This window comes from Sardina pilchardus, chromosome 18 (assembly GCF_963854185.1).
Source record: "Sardina pilchardus chromosome 18, fSarPil1.1, whole genome shotgun sequence".
Taxonomy (NCBI): Eukaryota; Metazoa; Chordata; class Actinopteri; order Clupeiformes; family Clupeidae; genus Sardina; species Sardina pilchardus.
The window spans coordinates 1,348,281-1,361,018 of record NC_085011.1 but is presented as its reverse complement, the minus strand read 5'-3'; the positions used below and the strand labels follow the sequence as shown (position 1 = coordinate 1,361,018).

Here is a 12,738-nt window from a genome sequence, read left to right as displayed (position 1 = left end):
TTCATTTTATTTCTGTGACACAGATATAAAACTGACAAAGAGATATGCAACTGACAAAACAACAGAATAATTAATGGTAAATGGAAAAAAGACTTTGAGACATCACTTGCTCACATATTAAATGTAAACATAGACACTGTGGAATATACAGTATATTCATATGTAACTTCACCAGTATTAAAAGCATGTCACCAGTCACCAGTCTTCACAGCTGTGTGTTGAAAGGTATAGAGTAAATAAAGTCTGGATGTGTGTGTGATAATTTGAATACTGCATTTGACCACAAGGGGGAGCAGTAAGTCAAGTTGTTCAACAACATTCAGCATGTCTACTTCAGAGGATAATTTTATGTTTGATTGACTGATGATCAAGAACCATACATGGTACAGCTGTTGCTACTATTGTAGTGTACTGCATCGATGGCATCAGAGTATGGAACACATTCAAATAACAAAAAAGATTCAAATATAACCCTTGTCCATCAAACATGAAAATATAACCCTTGTCCACCAAACATCACAATGCAACCCCAATCAACTGTTATTCCCTGTAGTTCCTGTGCATAATATTGTAGTGACTCTCACTGTAACAGGGTAACTGTACTTCATAATATCGTACAGTGACTGTCTCCATCATCATCATCATCCTCATCATCACTGTCGAGGTCGTTCTCACTGCAACAGGGCAACTGTAATTCATAATATCGTACAGTGACTGTCTCCATCATCGTCATCATCCTCATCATCATCACTGTCGAGGTCGTTCTCGCTGTCGCTCTGCTTCATCTCCTCCAGGGCTCGCTCGTTCTGCTTGCGGATGTCCATGACGGTCTGCTGGTACTGCTTGGTCATCTGAGCCATGGTCTCCTCACAGGTCCTCTCCTGCTCCTGCCGCCTCCTCCTCAGCTCCTCCAGCGTCAGCTCAAACTGCTCCGCCTGCACCGCTCTGGCGTCCGCATACTTCCTCTTGGCCTCCTCCACTTCCTGTTTCAGCTGCTCCGCCTGTGGTTCCAGACCTTTCTCCAGCGTCTCTCTCAGCTCCTTCATCTTGCTCTCCAGATCCTTCTCGAACTCCTCTTCCTCTCGTTTCTTCTCCTCCTCATTCTTCTCTTCTATCTGTTTCATCATCTCTTCAAAGCTATCCTTGTGTACCTTCATCTGTGCTTCCATCTTGCTCATCCTCTCCTCTTCAGAGTTCATTTTCTGGCGCAGGAGATACGCTTTCTCCGTCTCCTCTGGTGGTGAGGAGCAACAACAGGGCAAATCAGCATGTGTACAAGAGCAGGGGGGGGGGGGGGCACTAGAACATGCAGGAGGGCAAATCAGCATGTGTACAAGAGCAGGGGGGGGGGGCACTAGAACATGCAGGAGGGCAAATCAGCATGTGTACAAGAGCAGGGGGGGGGGGCACTAGAACATGCAGGAGGGCAAATCAGCATGTGTACAAGAGCGGGGGGGGGGGGGGGGCACTACGACATGCAGGTACAAGAGCTAGTATAACAATTGAGCTACGTTAGAACAACAGCTGGAGCTAATGTTAGAACGGGGTCATCCCTATGTTCCCCGGTTTTCCCCAAAAGGGTCCTTTGTTCTCCATATGTATGCATTTGGGAAAAGGGGGGGACATACAAAGTGGGGAACATAGGCACACGCCCGTTAGAAGAACTGCTGGAGCTACAGCTAGAACAACAGATGGAGCTAATGTTAGAACAACAGATGATGCTAAAGCTAGAACAACTGATGGAGCTAACGTTAGAGCAACTGGTGGAGCTAACGTCAGAGCAACTGATGGAGCTAACGTCAGAGCAACTGATGGAGCTAACGTCAGAGCAACTGATGGAGCTAACGTTAGAGCAACTGATGGAGCTAACGTCAGAGCAACTGATGGAGCTAACGTCAGAGCAACTGATGGAGCTAACGTTAGAGCAACTGATGGAGCTAACGTCAGAGCAACTGATGGAGCTAACGTCAGAGCAACTGATGGAGCTAACGTTAGAGCAACTGGTGGAGCTAACGTCAGAGCAACTGATGGAGCTAACGTCAGAGCAACTGATGGAGCTAACGTCAGAGCAACTGATGGAGCTAACGTTAGAGCAACTGATGGAGCTAACGTCAGAGCAACTGATGGAGCTAACGTTAGAGCAACTGATGGAGCTAACGTCAGAGCAACTGATGGAGCTAACGTTAGAGCAACTGATGGAGCTAACGTCAGAGCAACTGATGGAGCTAACGTTAGAGCAACTGATGGAGCTAACGTCAGAGCAACTGGTGGAGCTAACGTTAGAGCAACTGATGGAGCTAACGTCAGAGCAACTGGTGGAGCTAACGTCAGAGCAACTGATGGAGCTAACGTCAGAGCAACTGGTGGAGCTAACGTTAGAGCAACTGGTGGAGTGAACGTTGTTCTACGCACTTTGAGCTCTAAATAAATGTAACGTGTTGTTGTTGTTGTTGTTGTTGTTGATGATGATGATGATGAAACTGCTGACTGACTTTATCACATAGTCCCAAATGATTAGAACACATCTGTGGCAAGCACACACACAGACACACACACACACACACACACACACACACATATAATAACCGCTTACTCACCACAAATCCGTTTCCTTTGTTTACTCAGGATCACGTCAGCCTGCCGGATGGCTTCAGACTCCACATGCTTCTTCTTGAAAAACTCCTCTAGGACTTCTTTAGCCTATGATGGAATCACACACACACACACACACACACACACACACACACAGACACACAGACACACACACACACACTCACACACATAGACAGACAGACAGACAGACAGACAGACAGACAGACAGACAGACACAGACAGACAGACAGACAGACAGACACAGACAGACAGACAGACAGACAGACACACACACACACACACACACACACACACACACACACACACACACACACACAGACAGACACATACAGTACACACACACACAGACACATGATGTTGGTGGTGGTGGTTAAGTATTTGAATTTCTAATGTAATAGCACATTACCTTGACTGCGTTAGCTGTCTCTCTGTTGTATTTCTGCACAATAATCTCCATGTGCTGGCAGAAGAATCTGTAGCCTCCAGGTTTAGCGTACGACCCTCTCTGGAGCCGGCCGGTCATATCAGCAGACAGACTCGTCAGAACATCCTGGCATTTCTTCTTTGAAGCCTCCTCATTGTGGTGCAAATACTGCTCGAAATGTTGATCGATGTCTTTCTGAAATGATGTCAAACAGTAATCACACACACGGCTATTCCTCTCGTCTGGTCATAACTAGGAATATGCATTTCATCAACTGGACACTTAAAAACATGTCCAATAACAAACATAAAACACATTTTAGGTTTTAAAAGATTTGAGTTTTAAATGTCTGCAAATTCATTCAAGAGCTAACAATATTCTTACATTTTCATTTAATTTAACATTACATTTTTTAATGAACATGAACATAAGTGATCATTATAAAATGCTAATGTTATGATTAGGAGCGATGGGAACGTCTACCTCTAGAGACTCCAGGTGTTCTCCCTGATGGTCCTTAAAGCGGCGCTTCATGAACTCCTGCAGGGCGTGTGTGTGGAGGCGCTGGTGTTCAGAGGTGATGAGGGTCAGCTCCACAGGGAAGGACTGCTTCAGCTGCTCCATGCCGCTGCGGTACACCCCAACCCCGTCCTCCACCCCAACCACGTCCTCCACTGCTGCCTTGTTCTCCATCTCTGATACCAGCTCTTTCAAAGGACACTTCACTGATTAGCATTAAGCTTTGTATCTTGTAGAAATACGGATTTCAATGAAGCCCATGAATAGGACTTCCTGCTTTCAATGATGTCAAATGATGATTTCTACATCATTAAAAGCAGGAAGTCCATTGAAATCCGTATTTCTCCCATCTCAAGGCTAACTGAGGGAATGATGCACGACCATTGAAAAACATGACTGGTTTTCTAAAGATACAAAGCTGAATGCTAATCGGTGAAGTGTCCCTTTCAGTGTTATAAAAAGAAAAATCAGACTCAAGCACTCAATCCTGTCTTTGCACTGGTGCCTTTCTGTGTAATATGTTGGAATCATAATCATAACAAAATACATATTTAGACATCTAATTATGATCTCCTGTGCTTCTCTCTTGGGAATCATGCTGTTGCTCAACAAAAAAAGAGCAAAAGAAAATTCTTCCTACAGGCTTGGTGTCAAAAACAGACGAGGAGGCAGCACATCTTTAAGCAGACCCTTAGTGGAACAAATCAGGCAGAGGTCAACAAAAGTCAACACAGAACAGGGAGAGGTCAACATGGGTCAACACAGAACAGGGAGAGGTCAAACACAAAACTACGTACAGTACGTAAGTCAGGCAGCAGCTTGCCCAGGCTTGGTGTCAAAAACAGGCCAGAAGTTCAAACCAGGAGACAGACGAGACAGCGGCACATCTTTAGGCAGACACTTAGTGGAACAAATCAGGCAGAGGTCAATAAAGGTCAACACAGAACAGGGAGAGGTCTTCACAGATAACACAGGACAGGGCACTACGTACGTTAGTGTGGTAATAGACAACACAAAAGAGGGCACTATGTTAGTGTGGCAGTAGACAGACACAGAAGAGGGCACTATGTTAGTGTGGCAGTAGACAGACACAGAAGAGGGCACTACTTACGTTAGTGTGGCAGCAGACAGACACAGAAGAGGGCACTACTTACGTTAGTGTGGCAGTGGACAGACAGAGAAGAGGGCACTACGTACGTTAGTATGGAAGTAGACAGACACAAAAGAGGGCACTACTTACGTTAGTGTGGCAGTAGACAACACAGAAGAGGGCACTACTTACGTTAGTGTGGCAGTAGACAACACAGAACAGGACACTACTTACGTTAGTGTGGCAGCAGACAGACACAGGGGTGATCAGTGTATCCAGCCTGCATGCTCTGCCCAAGTGGCCTGCTGGTTACTATTTAAAGCCGCTGGGGGGTTCGCTAAATGTCACATTGGTCCAGGGGTGTGTCAAGGAAAAGACCCACACAGAGGAATCCTCTGCCATCTAGTGAAAACTTTGTGTGTTTGTGTGTGTGCGCGCGCACCCATGCCCTTTATATTGAGGTTTGCAATCTAGGGATTGTCAAAGTTTTTATTTTATTCATTTCTCATCATCTATTTCCTGAATTTTTGGTCAACAATTCCCGGGACACCGTAACACCGGGACACATGAAACTTGGTGGGTATGTAGCCCCAGTAGACTTTTATGGAAAAATTCCTTGGGGGCCACTCCACCCCTGCATTTATTAGGCATATTTTTCTACCCAGTGAACCAAAGCCCAATTGACGAAAATTCTAAATTAGATGTGAACAACACCATTGTAAGCAGTCCAAAACTTATTTTAAAAGAAATACATCTGACTTTTAGAAGAGAATTTTTTTATTTACAATGATCAAGTATCAAAAGAGTTACAGAAAGTTTCATATTTAGATTCACCCATGTCTTTAGTAGACTGAGTTTATGTATCCCTATAGAACCAGACAGTGTAATCATTTCCAGATAACTCCCACAAATGAAAAAAAAAAATCAAAGCAAAATGTAATTAGTAACATATGTATTTAACAATGTAATTACTGGAACATACAAAATAACAGTCTGACTCTTGACCTCTTGTGTTTCTAGAAAAGTTAGCAAAACCAAGCAACTTTCACCCAAGCAACAACCAGAAAAGCAATGTTGTTTGGTCGACAAATACCTAGTTCCAACCACCAAACCTTATGCGATTGAATTTACAACATAATCAGGAATTAATATTTGGTACACTGAAATACAATGACAAACACTCCCTACCGTCCACATAATATCACTGTGTGATTATGGCAGCGTGGACTGTGGAACTCACAGTGTAGAAATGATAAGATACATACAACTCATCACCAAATTAAAAAAAAAAGGTTTTGTTTAAACAGATAGGGTGCAAGTTTGGCAGCATATTACAGTATGCCGTCAGTGCATGCACACTGTGGCCAGTGCGAGTCTAGATCCTACCAGCAAAATGGTGTCATTCACTTTATGAATAGTCTTGAGACTCACAATTGTGAAATGTTTCCAACACTAGTATGGTGATAGGCATAGACATAGTTTAAAACTTTGGTTAGGCTGCACCAATTATTTTAATCACATTGATCAGGGATGCCTATCATTACTTCCTTCTTCGCCTGAACTTTACAAACTGAAAATATGTATGCTGTAAACACATTCTTCTTCTGACAGCAATTGTTGATGCTTGCAGGTGCTGCTATAACCGGTTACCACTAGGAGTCCCAAAGTTAGGAGTGACACGCCCATTATCTTTAGGAGTTTCTCCTAAATTCGCCAGTTAGGAGCTTTTAGCCTTAAAATTCTTTGTGTGCCCACTTCAATGAACTATGCTAAGCTATGCTAACAGTGGGTGCTTCAGACTGAGTTACTGAACGCACAGAGATGAGAGTTCTTATCTAACACTGTGTTAGATAAGAACTCTCATCTCTGTTAGTTCTGTTAGCATAGCTTAGCACAGTTCATTGAAGTGGGCAGTTCCAACATGCCTAGACAACCCAAAGGTGGAAAAATAACTAAAATATTTTACTATTTACAGATTGTGAGTTGTATAGTTACAATATATAGGCTACAAGTACTAATATAAAATGATAGACTGTGATTTTCTATGCATATACAAACTTGGAACTATGTTCTCATTCAGGCAGGTGAAGGACGAACATACAGTAGTTTGTGTGAGAATGTAGTTCTAAGCATGAATGCTCACTTTAGATTATCGCTGTGTTGCATTTTACAATTTAAATTTATATTAGTGCTGTCAATCGATTAAAGAAATGAATGTCCTAGTTAACTCACGATTAATCGCATATTAATCACACATTTTTATCTATCCAAAATGTCCCTTGATTTATCATTTTAATACTCATATCAAAGTAAAGTCAATAGGCTTGCTTTGTGCAAATGTTTTTTTTTTTTTAAATAGAAATAATAATAATCTTATTGCAAACCACAGTATAGTGTTACAGCCATTCATGTCTGTAGTAATACTGTCAATAAGTATTGGGACAGATGACACAATGCTGACAGCACCACTGAGCAAGAAACAAACTTCTCAAAAAAAATCATGACTGACACTTTACATTCTGCAGCATTGGATCATTCTCAGTGTTTCCCTCCTCAAGTTCAGAATCTGCAATACAATACATTATGTTACATGTTACATATTACATGGACATCTATAACCCATAAGCACTTTTTCCTTAAAATACAGTGTAAAGCTATTTGCATAACAACTGCACAAAGCACTTTAGGTCATGTACCACCCAGTAGCCATGTTTGCACAATAATAGCACAAAGCACTTTTGGTCATAACTACTTTCCACAACTGCACAAAGCACTTTGGATACAGTGGGTATAGTAAGTATTCACACCCATGCTAAAGTTGACTAAAAAGAGGAATATAAAATCATCTTTTGAGAATTGATTGTAATGCCTTAATTAAAAACATGAGTAAAAATCAAACCGCTTAGGACACTAATTTTCTTTGTGATTGAAGAATGTATCGTAAATAGATAAATGTTCTTCCTTAAATACAGGGGGCATAGGTATTGGACCCCTATGTTAAATTCCCATCCTGCATCCTGATAAAGTTCCCTTGGCCTTTGGAATTAAAATAGCATTGAGCTCAATGAGCATCAAACAGGCTAATAGGCTAACTGGAAAACCATGGCACCATGCCAATCTCTAGCTATGGTGAAGGGTATGTGATGATGTGGGGCTATTTTAATTCCAAAGGCCAAGGGAACTTTATCAGGATGCATAATATCCTGGATCCATGAAATAGCTGGCCTTTAAAAATAAAAACATATAAAAAATCCTCCTGCTCCTACTGCTCTGAGTTAGTGTGTGATTCACCTCACTGTGTGTGCTGTGTACCTCACTATGTGTGTGCTGTGTGTGTTCAATAATTTGGTTAAATTGGGTTAAATGCAGAGAAACGAATTTCCCTCACGGGATCAAAAAAGTATGTATTCTATTCTATTAATTTGTTTTTTACCTGTGTCATAGAATGGAGGTTTTAATAGACCATTCCGACCTGTCAATCAAGCCAAGAGGAATATCCGATTGTCCACCATAAGGGAGGCTCATTTCACATGATGACTTTTAAGTAAAATGTCTCACGGCTGCTGTTACATTGTTATCACGGTACCACCCAAAAGACTAAAGGCAGTGCTACTGTTCTGTTCATCATGATGACACTGCCACAAATCATATACTCCTTCATCTTCATCAACATTCTCATTCTTCTTGGCCTCTATGTGTCCAGTGACATAGTCTCTGTCTTTTCTTGGTCTTGTATTTTGTTTTTTTCCTCTTCACGAGGCATTTTTTGACTGATGCGACTTATGCTGCGGAAAATATGGTATTACCTGCCCCAGTGCGCCTAACCAGATTTAGGTAACGTTCGATTTTTTCAGTTGGGGAAAAACTTGTGCTAACTAGGGGTGTAATGATTACCGGTATAATGGTGAACCATGATAAAAATGTGGACATAAAAAATGAGCATAACAATTACTGTTCTCATTTCAAATATCATTATTATCACGGTTGACTACCACGGTGTGGAAGCCGTGTGTATAATCCTTCCCAGCTACATTGGAGCCTGCTTTGTTATAGGCCCGGTAAGCTACTGGGTCATTCCACCTCAATTAAACGGATTTTAGAGAAACGTTCTGCTATACTATCTCAGATTTGCTTCAAACTTTTACCATCAAAAGAATAACCATATAAACTAACTTAAACAAAATATTAGCTTGATATACCTAATACATCAAGAAAAAAACAGTTTTGAACATGGTACTCCCCTTCTGATTTTCGGCACATTTGCACCCTCATCTAAATCTGCAGCAAAGATCAGGGGCCTCATTTATAAAGACTGCTACGCACAAAAAAGTTGCGTGAACGGGGCTGAAATGTGCGTACGCACCTTTCACCGTCAACGTCGGGATTTATAAAGAAAATCTATGCATGAAAAGATGCACAATTCTACGCATCCTTTGGACCGTCCGTAAAGCTTACGCAAAGTTTTTCACGCATGAAAATAAGCGACATCTAACGGTGAAATCACAAAATAAAGCTCAGAGGGCATTGAAAAGATCTTAACACTTCAACATTTCATGATGTTACTACCTTCGTGATCACTATCATTCATTCACATCACAGGCTATGAGGTTTGTAGCCAAGGCTGCTGACAAATAGGCCCAAGTCTACACTAAACTGCAAACGTTTTCAGTAAATCACGTTTAGTAATACTGATATTGATGTCCCTTAATAATAGTAATATAGCCTAAATGCCTCTCCCGAAAGTGCGAGGCTATACTTGCGCTGCTAGTCTAGAAAAGTAGGCTACTCCGAGAGCGCCGATATCTTGCTAACAAACAGGCAAACATAACAAACCCCGATGAAAACATAACCTCCTTGGCGGAAGAGGTAATGCAAGCGCCAGCGTAGTTCTGCTGGGAAGACTCAATAGCCATGTAACACCCATTCATTACCTATAGCCAATAGGCTACTACACCTGTCTTTATGATAAACTTGGTCACGTACCTGTCTTGCTGCTTTCAGATACCGACTTTTGACAACCCTCCTCCCTCCCCAACCACCACCAGTTTGGTCCCTGTCCAGCTGTCCAGGGGTAGGCTCCGCCCCTGCCGTCTCATTTCGGCAGGATCTGCAGGGTCCGATCGTTTCAAGACCTGGACCGAGGACGGGCCTACGCCAAAGACTTTCCGTATTGCCAACTGTCATGTTTGTTAATCTTATACAAATTAAATCACTGTCTTATTCTTAAACTGCCTTCCCGAGTCTTCCTGGCTGAAATACAGTTCATGATCATGATGCGAAATTCATTCGAATTAATGCAAATCAGTTTCTGTTGACTTCGGCTGACATTGACACCCACGGATGTGTAGGCTACGGAGATATTGCTTTCGTGAACCAAATATAAGCGCCTATAATAAGCGGCCATACTAGGCTGCAAGGTATTCCGAAACAACTAGAAACTCATCTGACATAAAAGAATGTCCCACTCATTATTATTAGCCATAAGACTATTTGTTTCAGTAGCCTACAAATATTAATACTAAAGTAATAATGCAAAGTTGCACCTTATGCTATGGTGCACTAGGCCTATGTGATGAACCCAAATGGCAAAATGTACGATACGGTTATTAAGTTATTTTGATACAGAATTATATCCCTCGGTAGCCTTATTTCATGGTAGGCTTCACTTGTCAAATGTGATATCGCTGTCGACCAACTTTCACTTCCTTCTTCAGATTGATGTGACGTCTCTATCATGTCAACGATAGCCAATAAAATGATCGGTATAAATGTTAGAATATTCATGAATCGTTTTGCATGGACCTTTTATGGGATATTGTGGGACGACAATGGGAGGAGTGTGGTGCTCGTGCACGCACGCACAATTAAACTCAGGTTGGGATTTATAAACAGCCGCCTGCGTAAACTTGTGCGCCGCACTGTTTTATAAATCAGAATATTTTTTTGCGTACGCAAATTGCAAGGTTTGTGCGTACGCAATGTTTTAGGGTGGAATCTACGCAGACCTTTATAAATGAGGCCCCAGATGTCATTATCTCAAAAAGTTTTCAAGGTAAAAACTTCAAATTGTCTGCGAATAATGATTGTGAACTATAGATTCCACATATTAATTTGAAAGCCGTATGTGTTACAATCTTGTGAAATCAGAAGAAAAATTGCAGATGTTTTTCAAACCCCCACATTGGGTGGCCCAATACACAATTTATAAACAAAATGTTTGGCAAATGGTTATGTTTCTCTACAGATGTGTTTAAGCTGTCTTTGAATTGAAGTACAAGTAATTCAATTAATTATTACATTTTTGTTGGAATTATTGTAACACAAAACTAAAAAATAATCAATTTGGATGAAATGTCATTTATCCATAACAGAGGTAGACAAGCTATACTAATGAAACTAATGCATCTCCAGTGAGAGTATGGAATGGGCTTTCAGAATTTCAAGATGTTATTATGGCTGCAGTTATTGAAATGTTATTTTTGAAATATTGGTCTATGTAGTTACAGGTGTTTTGAGAACACCAGAATAAACATTTAATCACGTCTTCTTTTATCCTTATTATAATATTCCTATTATTATATTCCTAACAAAATACAAACACATCTTGTTTTATCCTTATTATTGTCATGACCATTTGTTTTGGAGACTTAACGTTTTCAGACAACATTAAAGGAACACTCCACCGTTTTTCCATATTAAACTACGTTATTCTGTTAACTAAGACGAGTTGATACATACCTCTCAAGTTTCAATGCGTGCACTCAATTGCTCTGGTGCGTGGCGCTACTTTGATAGCACTTAACTAGCCCAGTTCATTCAATAGGATCCAAACAGAGATGAAGTTAGAAGCTACCAAACACCTCCACGTTTTCTCTATTAAAATATAGTTACACGAGTAGTTACATGATCAAGTATGGTGAGACAAAATAAAATGTGGCGCTTTTCTAAGCAGGTAAGAAGAATAACTATAATGTGTGGCAGAATAGAACTTGGGAGCACTTCGACTCAGCATAGTAATATCCTATAATAAAAAGGCGGAACATTTTCATTGCAAATGTGCGCATCATATAGCCACTCTGCGTCTTTGTATGGAGGTTACGTTCACATTAAATCCATTCCACTAACGTTATCAGGAGAATACCGTAACGTTTTATTTTGAGCACTGGTTGTCACTCATTGAATATAACAGATATAGCCTACCAAACTCCAAGACGGTAGAGTAAGTTAAGCACCCAATTAAACATGACCAAGGAAAAAGTGACAACTCACGATGCCATGCCATGGTAGGCTACCTAAATCATAGAAGTTAACGTTACTGGACAGTGGACACTCATCTTTTCTATTACACCAGAAATATTTGTCTGTACCTTTGTTAGTTTTTAGTTATTTAATGAAAACATGATGTATCCTTGAACTATGCTTGACTCTTTTCCTAAAACTGAATGAAACCAAAGTCTTTTTAAAGCAAGTCACGTCACTCGGCAGCCATATTGGCCATGGGGTTGGGCAGCGACTTTGACCGGAACAAGACCAGGCTCTATCTAAATGAATGGGGAGAGAGCTGGATGTCCATGTTCCGAGGTGTAAGAGACATAAAAATCACATTTTGAAATGACGATGAAAATCAGACTAAAATCGCTGAAAAGGTTTGGTGGTTTTGTATCAAATTAACACTTAAAAAAGTATTTTTCTTACTGGTAATTTTGGACTGCGCATGCTCTATTCTTCACGACGCAGCTTTCAAAAAGCGTGACCGCCGAGGATCGGCCAAATGATTGGAGCAACAACACTGGAAGAGGCGGGACATGTGCAAACCATAGCAAACCGGTGTAAACAACCGCCATCTTTCGCGTTACGAAGTTACTCCATGCTTTTCAATGGGCGATTTTTCCAGTGCAGTGTCTCCTCATATATAAGTGTCTCTGATGAAACCTAATTATGTTCACGTACATCTTAAAGTGACAGGCACTCAATTAGACCTACACACCACCCCTGTAATATCATTAAAGACAAGTGTAATCAATATGAAGTATTCAGTTTACTGAATATTTTAAGCTATAAGTAATTATGCAGATCCTAAAATGCGTATACA

General features: G+C 41.0%; 2 protein-coding genes across 10 annotated transcripts in view; both read right to left on the bottom strand.

The window, feature by feature from the left end:
* Window positions 1-3,686, bottom strand: LOC134063853 (guanylate-binding protein 3-like). 2 transcript variants are annotated; one of them, XM_062519598.1, is made up of 5 exons: window positions 3,521-3,686; window positions 3,020-3,232; window positions 2,598-2,700; window positions 759-1,234; window positions 1-664 (listed from the first exon to the last, which is right to left on the bottom strand). In XM_062519598.1, the coding sequence occupies exons 1-5, from the start codon at window positions 3,659-3,661 to the stop codon at window positions 605-607; spliced, it is 993 nt and encodes a 330-aa protein (XP_062375582.1). In that variant the 5' UTR covers window positions 3,662-3,686; the 3' UTR covers window positions 1-604. The 2 variants fall into 2 exon arrangements, with proteins under 2 accessions (XP_062375582.1, XP_062375581.1); XM_062519597.1 differs by having other exon boundaries at window positions 1-1,234.
* Window positions 3,687-4,799: 1,113 nt separating this feature from the next.
* Window positions 4,800-12,738, bottom strand: part of LOC134064036 (uncharacterized) — a 62,818-nt gene continuing 54,879 nt past the window's right edge. For all 8 annotated transcript variants that reach the window (XM_062519815.1, XM_062519816.1, XM_062519818.1 and 5 more), the window contains one exon: window positions 4,800-7,212. In XM_062519815.1, the coding sequence (XP_062375799.1) occupies window positions 7,159-7,212 (54 nt within the window). In that variant the 3' untranslated portion in view covers window positions 4,800-7,158. The remainder of the gene's footprint in view (window positions 7,213-12,738) is intronic.